This window comes from Topomyia yanbarensis, chromosome 1 (genome assembly GCF_030247195.1).
Source record: "Topomyia yanbarensis strain Yona2022 chromosome 1, ASM3024719v1, whole genome shotgun sequence".
Lineage (NCBI taxonomy): Eukaryota > Metazoa > Arthropoda > Insecta > Diptera > Culicidae > Topomyia > Topomyia yanbarensis.
This window is the reverse complement of record NC_080670.1, coordinates 210,978,055-210,998,435: the sequence shown is the minus strand read 5'-3', so window position 1 is coordinate 210,998,435 and position 20,381 is coordinate 210,978,055. Positions and strand designations below refer to the sequence as shown.

The following is a 20,381-nucleotide window of genomic DNA, read 5'->3' as shown; positions in this document are numbered from 1 at the left end:
AACTAATTGAAATTCTGTTTGATGTCATGGATCAATTTTTCTGACCCAAAACCACATTCTTCATCCTTGAAAAACATCGTGTACAATAATGTACCCATATTGTTTTCTTGTGTGACTCCTGATTTGTTGCTAAACTGAGAAGAAACACGAAGATCTAGTCACTTGCCCGACTCCATCGGATTTGACCTCGCCCATGGAATACCCGTTCTCCTAACATCGCTACTTCCCTGGCCCTGTCCATCCGAGCCGGAGCAGCCCCCGAGATCGCACGGTCAGCATATAAGCAACTAATTCACCGACTTTTCCAGACATACCCGCTTCTTCACGGACGGCTCAAAAAAAAGACAACGAAGTTGGAGTCGGAGTCAGCAGCAAAGAATGTTCCGTATTCTCCGCTGAAGCAGCAGCAATTGGCCTGGCCCTGGCTCAAAAACCAGAAAATACTGCAACCGTTATCTTTACAGATTCGCTCTCGGTACTCCGAGCTCTCGAAAAAGGCCAATCCTGTCATCCTTTTCTCTAGGCCTTTGAAAACGAATCAGACCCACTCACCACTCTATGTTGGATCCCTGGACATTGTGGCATCCTGGGTAACGCGGAAGCTGACTCCCTGGCAGCCCGGGATCGGAAATCCAGAAGGATTCTCACTAAGGAGACATCATACGCCACTTCAAAGAAACCCTCAACAATCATTTCGTTTCCCACCGGCCATCTCCAGAAGATAAAGGGTCTCCTCGTCAACTGGGATGACCGTCAAGATTGGAAAGAACAAAGAGTACTCTACCGATTGCGAACCGGACACACTAGAACCTCACACGAACACACGATTTCAAATGTTCCACCACCCATCTTTACTTCGTGTGATTCTCGGAATACCGTTGAACACATTTTCCTGAACTGCCTGGAACTTCAAGACCTCCGATCAAGACACGACCTTCCTCTCTCCATACGCGACGCTCCCTCAAATGACCCTGTGAGAGAAGAGATTATGCTCGATTTCATTAAAGACGTTGACCTCTTTGACAACATATAACGAACTCCCAACAAACAAGCAATCATCCTGGACAATGAAAAACTTCAACATCATCAATTGCGGGCCGCTCGCCGCACCCGGACCGGGTGATGGGAGGATTTTCCGCGGCTCACCAAGAACCCACCATATTCTCCGCGACCCATCTAACAAGATCCCAATCAAGAATCAAGATGCAAAACAATGAAACATAACTTTTTATAAATGAATTATATATACTATCTTTCCCGGGCGAATGACCAGGAGGTTAAAGCCTCAATATACAAACTTAAACGAAGATCTAGGTACCATTTTTTCAAACATATAAAGTCCTGTCAGTCAGTTGACCTTTGTTCGGCCGAAGTCATCCGTTAAATTGTTATCCTTTGCATTTCACCGATTCAGGTGAATTCCTCGTTCCACGAACAGCAGCTTTCGAGATCAACTAGCACAGATCCAAGCGCAAGTGGTGATCCAACCACATTCAATAAAGGTCAGCCTGTTAAGAAGCGGCGTTTCTCACTCGTTGTCCATAGTTGATTGAAATCCAATATCTTAATGCAGCCTTTGAAGGGTTGGTACCTCAGGCTCAATCGTAGTTGAGATGCCTAAAGGTTTCACACAAGAAAATCACTTGGGACAATTGATTTTTGGTTTTTTCGTTAATAATCTATGCCATTTTGGCGAAAAAACTAAACACGGAACTATGTGGCGAATCCGTCTTCGAGGAGGCTACAAATGTCACCGAGCAAATGAACAAGCTAACAGTAGTCCCAAACAACAGAAACCGGTCAGAACCCGGGCCCGTTAGCTGTAAAAGTTGCTTCAATGGTCGACAATGGGGTCCAGTTGGGTGTATGTGTTTTTTACTTGGTGTTAAAGCGTTTACGCTGATCCAGGACTCGTTCAATAGTTGGATCATAGTCGTCCATCCTGTGCCACAGTGAGGGACTCTGAACAGAACAGATAACTCTGAACCCTACTCCTCTAAGGAGTCCGACATTTGCCTGATCCCTTGGATTCTATTTGAAATAACTACTTCGGGGGGAGGCTCATGCACTTCACTTGATTCTAGGTCTAACTGGTCATGCTAGCTCGCTTGTCTCATAACCGACATATCAGTCCTGCACGGTATGCGCTTCACTTTGCGTTGATCAGTTGGATGCCGTGGTCAATCCAGCAATTCCGGCTGGAGGGTGACTTCCGGTCCACTGGTGCCCCGGCGACTCTGTACTGGTGGTTTGTCGCGTTCGGTGCTACTTGGCATAGTCTCCGCAGTAGAGCTAGCCTACCTCGGTGGAGAGCTCCCCTACGAAAGAACGTCTCTCGCAACCGTTGACGCACGCGTTATTCTTCTATGCAAAATTCCCAAGTGGGAAAAATTTTGGACAAGACCAATTTCTTTGTGCATGAGGGCACATGCCTTACATAAAGTATGGTTTTTTTGTTTTAGTGTTTCGGATTCTCCTCGTCAGTAACTAGCACCATCTGGGTGTCCAGTTAGACTATGTATCTGAACTAGTACGTTATTCTTGCTTCGATGAAGTCCGGTAGAATGCCGAGGTCTGGCCAGCGATTCCGGGTGGACGACTGCGTCCGGTTTACTTCTGCCCCGACGATTCAAGCTGGCAATTCGCTACGGACTACTCGGAATAGTCCCTGACGGTGGATCTTTCCTACTCCGACGAAGAGTTCCCCGGCAGTGGAAGATCTTCCGAAACCAATGCTACCCGGGTGATGCCGAGGTCAGTCCTGCGATTCTGGATGGAGAGTCCAATTCACAAGCGCCCCTACCACTATTTGTCGGTGCTACTTCAAGTTCTCGAACTAATTCCCGGCGGTGGGCCTAGCCTACTCCAACGTAGAAATTTCCCGATGACGAAAGTTCTCGAAGGACTGTTATCACGATGCTGGGGTCGATTAGGTGCCGTTGTCAGTTCTGCGATTCCAATGGGAGGATGACTTTCGGTTCTCATGTGTCCCGACGAGACCCGAAGCCGTGTACTGATACGCTGCCAGTCGTAACTCCACTCACCATCTTCGTTGCAACGCTGACATGATCTGAACATCTACTCTGTTCACCGCGTCCCATTTTTGTTTTTCCGCGCACTTTTTTGCAATGTCCAGTCAGTGCCCTGACTAGAATACTGCAGTTGTGCTTGGAAAAATGCAACAAATTCTTTGATATTTTCGGACTCACATAAGGCAGAAAAGTGCAGTAATCCCGGAATGACCAGGTACCTATAGAAAGCAGATAACATTTGAAAGTCTAAGTTCTTCGATTTGAGTTCGACATGCGATTACTAATGTCGATCTCGAATCTACCGAACTAAGTGCTTTCAGGGCAAATATAGATTCTTTTACCGCAAATTTTCTGGTGAAGTGCTGATTGTACGCCACACAGAATCGCAAAGATTTCTGCTTTGAATACCAAGCGAATGAAATTGGTTTAGTCTCATTTCATGACAATAGACACCAGCACCGGCTCGGCCCTTCAACAAAGAACCGTCAGTATAACAAACTACGTATTCTTCAAGTTGTCGCTCCATCCAGCCACAGACAGCCATTCCTCGCGAAGAGGAATTCTCACATTAAAAGTGCCATTTAAGCCAATATATTCTGATTCCTGAAGGTCACTGGGAGCAAGTGTATACTCATCCCAAGTAACCATTTGGGGCCACAGTCTTGAGTGGCGTGGGATACTGAGCACTTTGCGGTAGCTATGCTGAACGCCTCTGGTTCGGTTCATCTTACGTTAACTGCCGTTTGGAGTTTTATCCTCAGTCGACCGGTCGATCCCCTTACCAAGACGATTATGATGTCGTCGGCAAACTTCCCTCGGCAGGGATACAAAGAGGAAGCACATGTTGACCAGTAATAAGGTTCCGGAAAGGATGAATCCCTGTAGGACACCGTTTTCTTCCACATACGTTTTGGATTGTAAACTGCGGACTTCTACCCAGAAGACACGATTGTTGAGGTAATCCTTGATGTAGTTCCCAAGGTTTTTGGTGACTTCCCAGTTAGCTGCTTGCGGAAGACCTCCCTCAGCGATGGACTTCGTTGGAGACATTGGCACTGTCCAAGATAGCTATGTTGGCATGCTGATTGTCTGCCAGGGCCTGCAAGACGATTTCTCCAAAGGCTCCAAGATGGACTCCAGTTCTTCCACCCTTACGATAGACGAATTCGCGCTGATCAAGATATGAGTTTTTTTTTCGAGATAGTTCATAGGCCGTTTGTTGGCGTTCAGCTCCATAGTGCTCGCCCTACGCATGGGAGCAGACTTGTAACCACCGGTTACGACAGTTGTTAGTTGGCTTTACCAAATTGATAAGTGCCGCTAGACTGTCTCATTCCCGTTCCCAATCCCTAAATCCTACGCTGCTTACAACATCAAACTGTGTGAGTGATGGCCTTCCAAGTCCAGGTTGTCATCTGAGACGGGTGGGTCGCTCACGCAGGAGGGGTTGCCCTACCGACGCTACATGAGGTTCTTCGCCATTTCGGGGAACAGGTACAGCCACGAAACCCAAGCCGGCTGCGATTCGACCGTCACAAAGAACTGGACACGGAAGCCTCAACTACAGCACCTGTCATCTTCGTCGGAAATGCTATCGATAGACCTGCATCAACAAAAAGCGCTAGTAGACCTGAATAAGTGACGTAACCTAGGTTAAGATAATTGTGAGGGTGGGAGAAAATAAATTATAAATATGTGTTCAAATAGTGTAGTACCGCAGCTTTGCACAATGATTCTACGATTTTGATTCGACTTCCGGACTCGAAAGGAGTCGTCAGCCTTCGTCTTCGTGTGTTTCAGATGAAGGAAATTTCAAGGCCCCGCTTTTGAGCATTTTAAATAATTTCTCCACCTTGCAGTGGTTCACCTTGGTTCTAACAGTTTTGGATGGTCCATTTTCGAATAGTTCCTGAAGTGAATGAGTACCGGGGTGAGTATAGGTGAAACCCTGGATGTGTATTTGTAGTAGTGAGCATAATCCCCCTCCAGCCACTTACTGAGCGAGTCGAGGGGCTGCAGACTACTAGACCGAAGGTCTTTCCCCGTACGAGGAGTGTCGCCCTTCCTTGGTGTGGGGATTTACAAGGGTGACTTTCTAAGAGGATGGGATGGATTGGCAAAACGAGGTTCAAACAGTCCAACCGCACTATTCCAGCGTCTGGTGGAGCATATTTGTAGCAAAGGGTAGCTGACTTCATCCAGGCGAATTTTCCGGGGGTGGTAGCGAGAGCCTCCATTGGTTTTATGTTGGAGAAGGCTTTGTTAAACTCTTGACCGGTGGGAAGGATATCGGCGTTCTTCCGAGCCTTCTGCAGCGTGCAAAGAAATTTGGATTGCGAGCAACTGTCGTGATTCCTTTCACGATGAGGAAGAAGCCGGCTTATTGGATTTCCCAAACACCACGGACGGTTGTTCATTAGACTGGCTCAAATTTATATGGAAGAAAAAAAATATAAGCTCCACCAGGCTTTACTGATTCCTTTTAGGGTTCTTAATAATTGTTCAAATTTTGGTACAGATGTGTCTACGGACCCTCCAAAGTTTTTATGGAAATTAGTATGGAAAATCGGTTAACATGGAAAATAAATTCTAAAAGAATCACCTCATCAACCAATTGATGAATAAACTGTTATTTTTGCAAGCTTTATCGCGAAATATTATGCAGAGATGATAAAACCGTTTGAGAGGGAATCAGGAATCAGTAGTGTCTGGCTCAAATGGCACGTTCCCCATGTTGATCGGAGATTTGTGCCTTGCCAAGAATTTTCTTTTCATCATTTTCCATGGGAAGGATTGGGGAAGTCCGACCCGCCTCCGACCCATCCCTGCGTCTGCGATTCCAAGCTCTTCTACATACCTGTTTGAGTCGAACAAGTTCGGAACAAGGTGTACCTCTAGAAGCACGCATAACTCGAAGCGGACAAGCCTCTTGGTATGCTGCTACTATGAGTGAGCTTGTTTTAACCATGACATCATCCAAGTCACTTGGAGATTCAATCGTCGGAAGATAGCCATGAAACCTAGTCGCCAAGCCACTCTTCGTAGAGGTCCCAGTTCGTAGATTTGGCATTACGATATGTGACGATATCAAGTGAGACGTTTAAATGATCAAAGACGATGTACTTATGATCAGATAACGGCGGTTCGAGCTCGTTTGGTACGAGCCAGTTTGTCTACTCATGTTTAATAGCGTCAGAGCAAAAAGTTACATCTAACATATCTTCTCTGCCAGCTCGTGCAAATGTTGGGCAGAGTCCTGCATTAAGAATCGCGGATTTGTACTACTTAAGTGTTCCATTAATTCGGTGCCTCTCAGATTGATGTCTGAGCTGCCTCAAATGATGTGGTGGGCATTTGCATCACTGCCGATTATTAGGGGAAACCCATTTCTGCCACAGTATGATACAACCCTTTTGAAATCATCAGAAGGTGGTGGTTTATTATGCGGCGAATATGCCGAACAATAGACGTATTTCTTGTTTATGTTTTCAATAGTCATATTTACCGTGACAGCACGAATATCGCGAGTTGTGAATTCGACCTTAAGACATGCGTCAATAGGACTATTCGCAAGTACACATGCACGAGGCATTTTACGTGGATTTGTCATGACATTTTTGTTGAAAGCTACGAAGACGGGGTTAAGTAGCTGTCCAACATAGAAGTTTCCTTTATGGAAATACGGTTCTTGAACCTTCCTGCACAAGGCGGGATAGATTTATAGTTGCTGTTCGTTTATGCTGAAGATTAATTTGTGCTACTCTAACCATACTCGATTACAGCACTACACAATTCATCATCAGCACTTGTTGTACAGCAACTAGAAGATACCAAACACGTTGTCTTATAATCGCCTATAGCGAACCCTGAAATGGGTATTAGAGACATGACCATCATTTGAATCCCACGATTTGCGAAGAAACAAATGTCCACTGTGTCAGAGATTCGCTTAACACAGCAAGAGTAAGACCCACGACACTCTGTGCGTGACTGGCATATTTTAGTCCTGCCAGCCATTCAGTTCTCGGCACGGAGAAACACCTTGACTTGAAGACTCCTGTTCAGGCATTGTAATTCTCTCTCTCACTCACGCAAGAAGAAGCTTATCCGATGTCCAATTTTTCCGAGATAAGATGAGTCGCAAAATTCTCCGTCTCCACAAATAGCGTGAGGAATAATGATCCGGATAAAATTTACTTGGTTTTTTCCTTCTGATCTGAGAAGGTGATAATATTTTAATTTCGTGGAAATCAATAAAAGCGTCAAAATATACGCTCAATTTCAAAGAAAAGTGGCAAAGAAGTAGGATAGACTTGCTTTTACGTGTTTTGGAGCAGCGACAGCAAGGCAGCGAGCGCAAAAAGATACCGTGATAAACGTTGTACTTATCCGGTTAAAATTATTCGTTTTATCACTATACTCGGAGAAATAGATGCAAAATCCGGAGGCCATGAGATCCTCTCCAAAAACTGGAGTCTCCGGGTCAAACCCGGAGGGGTAATGATGGTAAACAATTTTCAGAAAGGGGTACATCATGGGTATCAATATTCGGAACGGGGTACATGGAACGAAAAAGGTTGAAAACCACTGAACAGCTTTGATATGTTACTATGATAATTTTGAGATGGCTTCTGCAATTTTAAAACAACATTACACATTTAAGGGTTAAGTCAACTGTCTTTAATTGATTAGTCATAACCTAGTAAACTTTACATAACTTCATTGTATTGGAATCCATGCAAGACTGTAGAACGGCGTCCAACTCAACATAATACTGTAAGCATAGAGAACAGACATATAAGATAGAACAAACATTCACGAAAAACCTGTGTAAACATTTAAATGAAAATCCGTTGAAAATCACCATCACATACAAGTTCGCATGCATTAGTCACCATTGAATCCAAGTTTACATAGTTCCGTATAGCGATTGCTGACCGATCGAAGCGCCGACCTGTGGCAAGTTGCTACTTGCTGTTGTCATTTCAAAGTGACAGTTTAATTTCTTACACAAATTGAAAACTCTACTTGTATGTCAGTTCTCAGTGCTGTAAGATCTATCCAAGGCCATAAAAACAGTGATTCCAAAATTCAAACCAAATTAACCAAGCACGGATCGTGCAAACCACGAACCAAGGTCAAACAGTCGCATAACTCTCAATACTACAGCATCTCGATCAGGTCAGAGAATGTTCAGCGCATTCTTACCATGCCGATCATGATTCAAACACAGTTCAAATTCGAATTGGCAAGCGAACACGAAAACCAAAAATCGCGTTGACGTTTCTCCCCCACTCGAACCAGTGTTGCCTTGCCTTGGGGATTTTTATTTTTAGCCCGGTACCTACTACTCATCTGTAGAAGCACGCGTTTCGCAAAATAACAAAGACAGCCTCTCGCATACCGGGCGCGGCGACTAACGTATTGTTGGACAAATTGCAAGAGAGGCGCCACACCGTTCGCTCCTTTCCGGTTCTATTTTGATTCCTTGCTTCTATTTACACCGGGGGAGAGGTTTACATTCACCACACCAACAGGTCTTTGCAGTCACACATGGCTAGCTTGGATGAAGGGACTATAGAGATGAGATGGTGGTGAGTTTCTGCTTATATTTAGAATAAGCTTTTGTTGTTTGGTTTTTCAGACGAACTTTGAATAAATGTCCAACGTTGGCGAATGTTGTTCGCTAGAAACTTTCTCTAAGAAATGGATTTTTCAAAATTGTCCAGTGAGAATCCGTCGTTGGTTCAAAGTTTAACTTGCGTCCAGTATAGGACGCGTTGTGGACGATTTTGAAACACTGTACGGTCTTCGAAGAATACAACCATTAAAATCGATGAATTTAGATTTGTACTTCTTTTTATTGGGTTTAAGGACATTATACAAGCGAGCCACAATATAGCTCCTACGCCGCACACACCTCTCTCCCGTGCCTAACCATGTATCTGACATGAGCAAATATAACAATACGTTTTTCAATACACTAACCTTGCCGGTGTACCACGAAACTGCTACTTGAGGACGCCAGAACATTTTCCTATACAATCAACCCGAGTTTTTGACGGAATTCCATCTGTAGCTCTTATTTTGTGCGAAAATATCACCCCTCTTCACATTCTTTTCGAAACACTCTTATTTTTCTTCTTCTCATTTTCAGTACACTTTTTTAAATGCACTTTAATCACACACCGCTGCAAAAAAACATCACCTAAACCACAGATAACAGACGTTTAGGCTCGATTTGAATCGTGTGTAAATACCCGCTACTGAAATTCCGAATAAATTAGACGTCTGAAACACGTTTGGCAAACGTTTGCAGATGGCGCAGTGATCGATACAATGCAGTTAGGGTGCAGCTGTCAAACACGTGTAGCAAACAGTTGCGCAGATGGCAATAGTGAAACACGGATTTCCAACGTTTATTAATTTGAAAGTTTACACACGTTTTTGAAGAAATTTTGTTCTAGCCTAAACGTCTGTTATCTGTGCCTAAACTTTAATCGTTTATTAACAAAACTTCAAATTTTCTGCCAATGTGCAGATGACCGAAGGAAAATGTCAGAAAACTCTCATTTGTGCTTTTGAATTTTCACTTTGAATTCTATTTTTTGTTAATGTAAACAAGGGCTTCAGTGCCTAGCAACAAGCGCGCGTTCCTGGCTTCCACATATCTTCACCTTAAGAACTTGACAACAAGCAGGTATGTTTTTCAATTAATAATGATCATAGCAGGCAATTCAAATCAAAGTCGGAAAATATGTAATTAAATTAACAATCCTGAATGACAATCAAGGATCACTTTTACTTCTTTACGAAAAAGAAATCAACTTGCATAATCACATCAGCCATTCTTCCCATCAAACCCGTTTACGCCGGGACAGTTTTCCACCCGCCTTGGTCGACGATTTTCCCATTCTCTTTCTGCGCATTTTCCGACCACATGAATGAATCTGGTGCTGGTGCTGCGCTTTGGCTTAGAAAATTGTCGCTGTCATTCGCTCGAAAAAGACACACGCGATCACACGGGCCCGTTCGGAGCGCGCGCATTCTCTCGCTCGGTCATAATTTTAGTTATTTAAGGAAATTTTGAATTTAATTTTTCACGGTGGCGATTTTTTAACTTTCACGCAGTAGGTAGTTTTGTTTTTGATTTGGTTCGTATGCAGGTGCATTGAGTGATAGCATTTTCCATCAAAGCAACCGTTTGCCGATCGGTTGTTAGGTTTTATGTGTGGCGAAGCTCATGAAAGCAATGAAAAGTTTGACAAAAAGTGAAGAAGGTTAAAAAGGTGATCAAAAATGGCCGTTCTGTTCCGTCCTTGGTTCCTAGCGCTACTGACTGTCTGGGTGTTTTGTGTGATCGCCTCCGGTGACGGTTTCCGGTTGCGTGACTTTGGAGTGGACGATGAAGACCGGGTGGCGGTGGCTGTGTCGAAGCGGAAAATTCAACACCGGGCTGCTGTCATTGCGGAAGTCGCGGCGAAGAAACGAATTGTTGTGGATGATGATGATGATGATGATGATGATGATGACGATGACGACGGAGACAGTCGCGACGACAACGACGACGACGATGTTGATGAGGAACGAGCAGCTGAGACTAAATACAAGTTCGAGAGAGTAAGGAGAAGCTACAGGACTTCGTCCCCGGATGAGAGAAAAAGGGAGGAAATGCGTAAATTTGTAGTTGAGGATAAAGAGGATAAGGATAAATTTAGGAAGCTTAGAATTGAATCTGCTAAAACGATGAAGGATGATGATGATGATGAAGACGATGACGATGATGATGATGATGAGGAAGAGGAAGCAGAAAACTCAATTTATAATTTGTATGGTATAATTGGGTCTAAAAAATCGAAACATCCTGACGCAGCAGATAAGTCGCAAGATAAATCAAAGAGTCAACAATCGAACGGTGAAGTCGATGACGACGACGACGACGACGACGGCGACGACAACGACAATGAAAAGGAAAGTGGAGGATTGTTTAGTTGGTTCACCGGATCATCCAGCAAAGGCTCGGGTAAGGACGAAGCGGATGAAAAGGATGACGACAACTCGGACGACGAAGACGACAAGCAAGAAAAATCTGAAGGCTTTTTCGCCTGGTTAAAGGACTTGGCGGACTGGGAAGATGATTCCGATAATGAACACGCTAACAAAGACGACACAGATGAAGACAAGGAAAAGGAAAACCCTTTGATCAATCTAGTAAATAGTTTCCTCAGCACGGACACGGAAGAAACCAGCGAAGAAATTAAATTCCGCCGAATTGAGTCTGAAGAAGACGACAATAGCGCCGAAAAGACCTCAACCAAGAAGCCCAAACCGAAGAAACCCAAGGAGTCAAAAATTGTCCAGCTGATGAATAGCAGTCCGTTGAACTCTTTGTTCAGTTCGGGAGACCTTCCGGCGGAATCCACCATCGAAACTGACCCGAAAAAGATCAAGAAACTTCAGCAGACACCTTCGAAAGTGGTCAAACAGCGCATCGAAATTTCCCCGGAAGATTTCGAGTCGCTACTGCTCCGAATTCCATCCTTCGTCCCAGATTATGCGCGTCTCAAGAACACCGAATGCCGTCGCCAAGGACAGATCTTCCAACGTCAGCTGCGTGGAAAGCGTCTGTGGGCTCTGCAAATGATTGACGCCAGTGCCAAGCTAACGTCCGGACTGTTGCGTGGTAACGCCAACCAACTGGGTGACTACGATTTGTGTACTGGCATCGCGACCAAGATTAAGGTTAAAGCTGATGAACAGGTTCGTATGCGGGGAAAATACTGTTTGGCACATATCGACGTAGTCGCCGAGGACGACGATCTGAAGCTGCCGGTACATTTGCTGCAAGGTCGAGGTTTCATCAAGAGCACGCTGAATGATGTGAGTATCCGTCCTTTGGTTAGTGATATTGAATAAGCGACAATAATTCCTACTTCCAGCCGGATCATTTCCTGCCCCGCTTCACCACGATCAATTGGGGAATTTGTTTACCAGCGGCCTGTAGCTACGAGGACGCCGGAAGCATTGTGAAGCACTTCGTTAAACCGTACAACACTACCGGCATCAAACTGTTCCTGGAGATCGAGGAAGGCAATTGTCACGTGCGGCAAACCGCTAGCTGGCCGAAGCTGTTCAAGGATAACTGGCAGTTGGTCGCTGCGCTGTAAGTCATATAGTCTCCCTCTCTATTTCCCGTCATACTAATCATTTCGCCTTGTAGAGGCTTCTACACGTTCGTGCTGGTAATTACCGTAGTTGCATCATTCAACGATTTTGGCGTTATCAAGATAGAACCACATGCGAATGACAAAGGCGGCGAAGAGATGTCGCCCGATACGAACCTGCTCCATCAAATTCTGATGTCGTTCTCGGTGAAACGAAGTCTTCGGCAGCTTGTTGGTGGTGAAGATGAAACCCTCGCCGGCAAACAGGTCATTGGTTGCCTATCCGGGCTCCGTGCCCTGGCAACGGTGGTTCTGTTCGGTGCTCTACGATTGATCCCGCTGGGTTTCCAACCGTTCACTAATCGGAACGAATTCACCGAAAGTCTCAACTCACCGTGGAGTGTATTTCTGCGGGTGTTGATGCTTTACGCCGACGTTTATCTGGTGGTCAGTGGTTTCCTGGCGTCCTTTCACATGGTAGGGGAGTTCCAGCAGAAGCAGAAGGTGGCCTGGTTTAGAAGGATTGTTGGGCGATATCTAAGGTTTCTGTTTAAATACTGATTACTGAAGTTGGCGACCGACTCTAACTGGCTATTGTTTCACCGTAGACTTACGCTTCCGTTGATACCGGTACTGATCTTCTACTCCTGGATCTGGGAACATCTCGGCAATGGACCCCAGTGGGGTGACGTTGTCGTGAAGAATGCCAATCTGTGTAAGTTCAACTTTTGGAATAACATGTTTTTCATTCAAAACTGGTACCCCGTTGAGGAAGCGGTGAGTGATTTCTTTTTTCTAAACAAAATAACAGATCAATTAAAATTTTCGTACATTTTTCAGTGCGCTCCTCACACCTTCCAGCTGGCAACCGAAATGCAGCTCTCCATTATCGCCCCCTTCCTGCTGATTGTCCTGAGCAAGAGTCCCTTTTACGGCGTTTCCGCTTTCGTAGTTTTGAACGGAATTTCCACGGCTATACGATTCGTAGCGACGACGGAGGATCGACTGTCGCCGTACATCTACCATGGAATTCGTCTGACCCAAATCTACCGATCCGTCAATCTAAGCTTTTCGGAAACTCTTCACAGAGCTACTCCTTATCTGGCCGGGTTCGGACTTGGTTACCTGTTGCGGGAAACTGATCTACGGAAGCATGACCGGGGAGTTAACTGGAGTGGCTGGATCGGTATGGCGATCGCATTCGGCTGGTGCTATGGATTTGTTTTGGATATTGCGGAAAAGGACTTTCAGTATAATTTGGGAGATGCCGCTCAGTACGCGGCGTTGGCACCCCTTTCCTGGGCATTAGGCGTTTGCTGGATCATCTATTTTTGCGTCACAAACGAAGATAGCCTGTTGAATCGGTTGCTCAGCTGCCGACTGATGATTTTCCTGAGCAAAATATCGTACTCGATATCGTTGATTCAATTTCTGGTGTTCTTCTACTTTGCCGGAACAACTCGCGGCAGCGAAGTGTTTAGTCTGTCCGGATTGCTTAATCGAACGGAAATCTGTATTTTGCTTGTGGGAGCCACCGCTCTGGCGCTGCTCTATGACCTACCGATACAGAACATTAAAACTATTCTTGATCGTTCCGGGATTTTCGATCGGATGGAAAAGAAGGATACCTCAGGAGAGACTCTGACGACAGCGGAGAAGGAAGAAGTGGTTCAAAACGGGAGCTCGTCTACGGAGAAAGCTGTGCAGGAGAATGGTGTCGCTGAGAAAAAGGAAACGACCAAAATGGAGGAGACGGTGGCGGAGGAACATCAGGAGCCGTTTGTTAGTCCCTTTGATGACCGGGATGAGGATACGTTTGTACGGCCAGTTTGGAAGAAGAGAACACCATCGCCCACGAAGTCGTTTTGGGATGACATTGAGGAAAGGTGAGTCATAGAATCTGTTTCTTTCACATATAATCTGCTCTAGTGAGGAATTCTCGCTTCAATGGCTATTTTTTGTGCGGAGTTTTTTTTACCTCGATATTCGGTTCTATCAATGTTGAGCTTGAACACGTCATCTAGACTGTCTGAATAGGGTTATTACTGCCTATCATGATACTTTGTGGGCTACAGCGTCATCTCGCTAATGCCGGACGCATCGTAGAGCTCCATCTTTGTCGGTCTTGGGCTGCTTCCCTCCAGTTCCCCTGCACGTTCAGGGATCTCAGGTCAGGTGTTTGTGGCCTCCCATGAAGTCGGCGTCCTTTTCCTGGCTCCCCACTGAACGTTGTTTTTGCAATTCTTTCTTCCGACATTCGTACCACATGACCATTTTATCTGTTTAACAATGTCCGCTGTTTTGAATACTTGGTACAACTTATGATTCATGCGTCCGCGCTACACTCCATTTTCGCGTATCCCGCTGAGTATAGTCCGCAGCACTTTACGCCCGAAGACTCCCAGTTGCCTCCCCCAACGTCCACGCTTCGTGGCCATAAAGAGCGACAGGGAGGATCAGTGCCTTGTTGCGGGACTTAAGCTGGTTACGTAGACCGTAAAAGGCTCTGTTGGCGGAGAACCACAGACCGATTTCCGATGATTTAGCCTCCACCAGCTTGATCTGCTGTTGTGGATTGTAGAATTGCTTCTCACATTCTGTTCGATCCTTAGCAAGCACTCCCGACAATTATGCCCTTCCGTGTGACAGTAGCAGTGTTGAAGATGTATTTTTCATTCACCTAACTCAGACGAAAATGACGAAAGCACGAGGCTACTTTCCATAAAACCAGAACTTTGTGAAAACGAAAACAAAACATCTGCCTAGAACAAAGCATGCGTGTAAATTCAAAAAACAGCATTAGGTTTTACACCAGCCGACATAACCCTACAAAATGAGCCGGATGAACTTCGTTTGACAATTCTCGGTGGTTTGTTTACATGGAAGTTACGTGAGTTCGAATGTAACAGATGAGCACCCGTTGCACTCGTACTCACGCAACTGACAAAGTAAACAAACCACCGAGAATTGTCAAACATGAACTTCATTCATCATGAGTTCATTCGTGTCGTCATCTAGTAGAACTCAATTCATTTTTCGCTCCGTGTCCTTGTTTACTGCGTTCTAGTTGTTTTTTATGATGATAATTTCATTTTATGGAAAGGAAAATTATTGAGTATGAATTAGAACGAGATTGAATATTCTCATTGTCATAGGATAATTTGTCGCGGAACCGAACAGACATGGTACTTTGTCTTTATTGTTTTGTTTGTATATATTTTCTAACGAAAGAGGCAGTGAAAAGACGAGGGTGAATCCATTGAATTTCATCGTTAATTGAATAGTTATGAAAATTTTAGGCCCTGGGCAGTGGTCTTTTTTTTTTTCTTAAGTAGTATCGCAGGAGATTACTTATTTTACCAAACAGTCTAAGGTCGTGAGATGCCATTTGCTTATCAAGAAGTCGTCTCCAGTTTCTCAGGTTTCCTTCAACTGGGTCGTTCCACCTTACACGTTGTGAACCTCTCTCCCTTTTATCAGTTGGATTAAATCTGAGAATGATTTTACCGTGTTGTTGTCCATTCTGGAGACATCCCCAGCTCATCACAGTTGCCAAATTTTTGCTGTGCGAACGATGGGTAGTTCTCCAAAAAAACTGTTGCAATTCGTTGGGTGACAACACCTTCCTTTCGAAAATTCCGAGAGCGCGTATAGTATAGTTCGGTGGGTCTAATGAACGTTTTGTAGATGACTAACCTCGTGCCGTAATGTACCAACTTTGTTCGATCGAAGCCAAGTAAATAAGCACGTTTGCCTGCTAGAATATGTCTGAAGTACTCTGCTGGTGTCATTATCGGCGGTCAGCAGTGAGCTCAAATACACGAGCTCATCTATCACCTCGATATCGTCGCCATCAATCGATGTACTCAGTGGGAGGCGTAATGTTTCTTCCTTCGAACGTCTTGCTCGCATGTATTTTGCCTTTTTTGAATTTGTCAAATTCGCTTTGCTTCAACCTGCAGTCAAATGTATGTCGCCACCGTTCACTTCGTACCACAATATCAATGTCGTCGACGAAACCAGCACGTTGCTCAGACTTCCGGAAAATCACCGCTCCTGTCCACCACTTTGCCGTAATCCTTTACGAGTTTCAAAAGAACTCGTGAGTTTCCCTAATACTCGGATGTATCACATCACTCGATGCATTGTTGCTTTGATCAGTCGTGTCATTTTGTCCGGTAACCCGTATTCGTGTATTACATGCCATAGTTGGTCTCGATTGATTGTATCATTGTATTCGCAACATGTTTGCAGGACTTGTCGAATCGTGCCCTACGAACTCCCTTGCTAATGGTGGAGGGCGGCGACAAAGAATTTTGGACTGTACATTGAAGGCGCCTTCTACGTTACACCAGTCGTTTAGTAGTTGGTCTCTTGCCCAAGCCGATAGTTCTAGTTTGATGGCACAGGTAGATATACCTATAAATGGTTCTGGTCCAACAAACATGGTTGATGAACCACATCTGGCTAATTCGTCGGCCACTTCGTTATCATCGATTTCTTGGTGGCCAGATATCCTGAATGTCATTACTTTATTCCGAGTTGCCAGTTGTTGTAAAGATGTGATGCACTCCCAAACCTGTTTTGACTCACGTTTCGACAACAGTGCAGCTTGGCTGTCCGAGAAGATTGCGATTTTTGCATGTCTGCAGTTTCGTTTCGTACAGACCTCCGAGCATGGCTTTCGGAAGGGTAAGTCCACAGTGGACGCTCTCAACTCAGTGATAAATACTGCCGAGATAGCGATCCAACGGAAAAGGCGAGGTATTCGATACTGTGCGTTAGTGACACTTGACGTGAAGAACGCATTCAACAGCGCAAGCTGGGATGCCATCGCGCTCTCGTTACACTGGCTTAGCCTACCGGTGGGTCTGTACCGGATCCTGGAAAGTTACTTCCAGAACCGCGTACTGCTATACGAGACCGATGCCGGTCAGAAAAGGGTTCCGATTACCGCCGGAGTCCCGCAGGGCTCGATCCTAGGCCCGGTGCTATGGAACCTCATGTATGACGGGGTTCTGAGACTGAAGTTCCGTCCTGGGGCAAGATCGTCGGCTTTGCTGACGACGTAACCTTGGAGGTCTACGGGGAGTCAATTCCTGAGGTAAAACTAACCGCAGAACACGCGATCAGCACGGTGGAGGAATGGATGAGCGCGAGAGGCCTGGAGCTCGCTCATCATAAGACGGAGGTAGTTATCGTCAACAACCGCAAGTCGGCACAACATGCAGTTATCCATGTGGGAGAAGTCGCGATCACTTCACAGCGAAGTCTGAAGTCTCGGAGTCATTATAGACGACAAGCTGACCTTCGGCAGCCATGTAGACTATACATGCAAGAGAGCGTCGACTGCTGTTGCGGCTCTATCGAGAATGATGTCCAACAGCTCAAAGGTGTGCGCCAGTAGACGTAGGTCACTGGCAGGCGTTGCCGTATCTATCCTCAGGTACGGCGGCCCGTCATGGTCAAGAGCACTGAGGGTAACCAGTTACCTACAGAAACTGGAGAGCACCTACCGTGTGATGTCCCTCTGAGTGATATCTGCCTACCGCACGGTATCACACGATGCATCCTGCGTGATAGCGAGCATGATGCCAGTCGGGCTGGTCATTCGGGAAGATGAGTGCTTCGAGCTACGTGGAAATAGGGGAGCCCGCGAGCGCACCAGGGTGACCTCGGTCGCCAGATGGCAGCGTGAGTGGGACAACTCCTCGAAAGGTAGGTGGACCCACCGGCTGATACCTAGCATATCGAGTTGGGTGGGAAGACCCCATGGGGAAGTTCACTTCCACCTGACACAATTCCTGTCAGGCCATGGCTGTTTCCGACAGTACCTCCACAGGTTCGGGCACGCGGAGGTCCCAGTCTGCCCGGACTGCCCAGGTGTAGACGAAACTGCCGAACACATACTGTTCGTATGTCATCGGTTCGACGTCGAAAGAAGAGCAATGCTTGACGTTTGTGGCTGGGACACAACCCCTGATACCCTTATTCAGCGGATGTGTCAATCGGTGGAGAAGTGGAACGCAGTCTCGGCTGCTACCATCCAGATTGCCAGTAGGCTACAGGTAATCTGGCGAACCGAACAACAGACGACGGGCACGGCTAACTAGTGATTGGTTACCTGGAGCGAAAAAGGCCAAGCGCAAAAAAGGGAGTGAATGGTCTGTTCATGCCGAGGCAGGTTTGGCGCAGCGACTGGCAACCGCGTAAGGGGTAAACCCAGCCACCCCGAAGCAAGACAGAAGAGTGAGTGTATAGGCGTATAAGTGGACTGCCTCATGCCAAGACGGGAGGGTCATAGCGTAGTATGTTGGGACTTAGCTATCGATACCTCATGGCGTGGCAGAGGAGTGAAAGGGTGAGCATCCAAGTCAGTCTCACACGGCATGTTAAGGGTGAGCACAAAAGTCAGCCTCACATGGTATGGTAGAGGCTAGCACAAAAGTCAGCCTAGCAAGGAATGAAAAAGGTGAGCACACAAGTCAGCCTCGCATGGTATGTCAGAAGTGGGGCCTAAGAAAAATGTCCCACATGGGATGCCAGGGGAAGTGACAAAGGTACAATAGAGTGGCACGATTGAGAGTGAATCAGGTGATAGGGTGAGCACCTAAGTCAGCCTCACATGGTATGGGTGGGGCGAGCACAAAAGTAAGCCTAGCAAGGAATTAGTAAGGTGAGCACACAAGTCAGCCTCGCAAGGAACGAAAAAGGTGAGCACAAAAGTCAGCCTCATGTGGGAGTGTTTGAGAGTGAATCAAGGTGCGATAGAGAGAGCACCCAAGTAAGCCTCATACAGGACGTATGAACGCGTGAGTGAGAGTGAATGAGTACATTAAGTACAGCCATCCCCCAGAAGTAATACCGAGAGGTAGTTCCTGGGAGGAACGATGGCGTAGCCCAATGGAGTTTAGTCGGTATTAATGGCAGCCTCACCATTCAAGCCCGACACGCCTCCAGTGCACCCCGTGCGGTAGATTGGACCCTACCAATAGCACGTGTACTGGGCTAGGACGTAAAGGTCTTCTCCATTGTAAAAAAAAGACCTCCGAGCAGGTGTATATTGCAGTTACCTCTGCCTGGAAAACTGTAGGCCACTTTCCCATTGATATCGCTTCTTTAATTCTTGGTCCGAAAATTTCCTGAGCCACCCGTATAGAATGCTATTGTACCTTGAGGCAGTATGAGACACCCTACATCCCATATCTGACGATCCACTATGTGGACCTCATATGAGATATCGAAGTTCGATTTAGCTTCCATTTTATCATCTTGAACTGTAGTCAAGACAGGGTTTAGTTTGAGTTCCTTTATTATACTCAGGTAACCATTTTAAATTTGGTGGTTTACCCTTTAGCACTCTCAGAGATCCAAGTCTCGCCTCTCTCATAACATATTTGTGCAATGAAGGTAGATGAAGCATGGCTACCATACCTGTAGTGGGTGTTGATTACATAGCGCCTGTGATAGAGAGACAGGCTAGCCTTTGAACTTGAGTTAGTTTAGCTTGGGCGGTCGTTTGCTTAACTTTGGGCCACCACCCAATGAAGGAATAAGTTAATCTTGGTCTGGCGATGGTCGTGTAGGATCAGTAAGCCAACCTCGGTTTGAGACCCCGAGTTTTCGCGAAGAGTTTACTGTACACCCACGGTGCTGTTGTTGCTGACTCACGCCGTTATGTCAGGTGCGAGTTTCAATTCAGTTTTTTGTCTAGGTATTTCGCTTCTTCTGCGTAGTTTATTGTAGTTCCACTGAGAGTTGGGGGGTTCCTATAGGAAAACGGCACAATGACCGTTTTTGCACGCTTCACGTTGAGTCCCTCTTTGAAATACTATGTCATGATGAAGTTCAGGGCCAATTGAATTCAATCGCATTAGTACAGGTTCATGTTTTCCCCTCTCAATTAGGACAATGTCAGCTGCATATCCAACCATCTCGAATCCAATCCAATCCACCTGTAAAATATCCTCCCAGATATACGAAATTACACAGTGAAGTACTCTAGCCAATGCCTCTTCTTTGTGTTTGAGCTGCTCACATGGCAGTTGAGCTTTTCCAGCGGCCTTTTTATTCATCCTTCCTTGATCCAATGCTGGGAATCTGTCATCGCGCTTACTCTTGCGTTACTATCGTCGTCTACTACTTCACCATTTAAATGTTCGTCATAATACCACTTCCACCTATC

General features: G+C 45.8%; 1 protein-coding gene across 1 annotated transcript in view; it reads left to right on the top strand.

Moving 5' to 3' along the window:
- Window positions 1-10,013: 10,013 nt before the first annotated feature.
- The window catches only part of LOC131691076 (uncharacterized), a 15,373-nt gene continuing 5,005 nt past the window's right edge, over window positions 10,014-20,381 (top strand). The window contains exons 1-5 of the mRNA XM_058977249.1: window positions 10,014-11,912; window positions 11,972-12,195; window positions 12,253-12,738; window positions 12,805-12,973; window positions 13,037-14,082. Coding sequence (XP_058833232.1) covers window positions 10,332-11,912; window positions 11,972-12,195; window positions 12,253-12,738; window positions 12,805-12,973; window positions 13,037-14,082 — 3,506 coding nt within the window. The 5' untranslated portion in view covers window positions 10,014-10,331. The remainder of the gene's footprint in view (window positions 11,913-11,971; window positions 12,196-12,252; window positions 12,739-12,804; window positions 12,974-13,036; window positions 14,083-20,381) is intronic.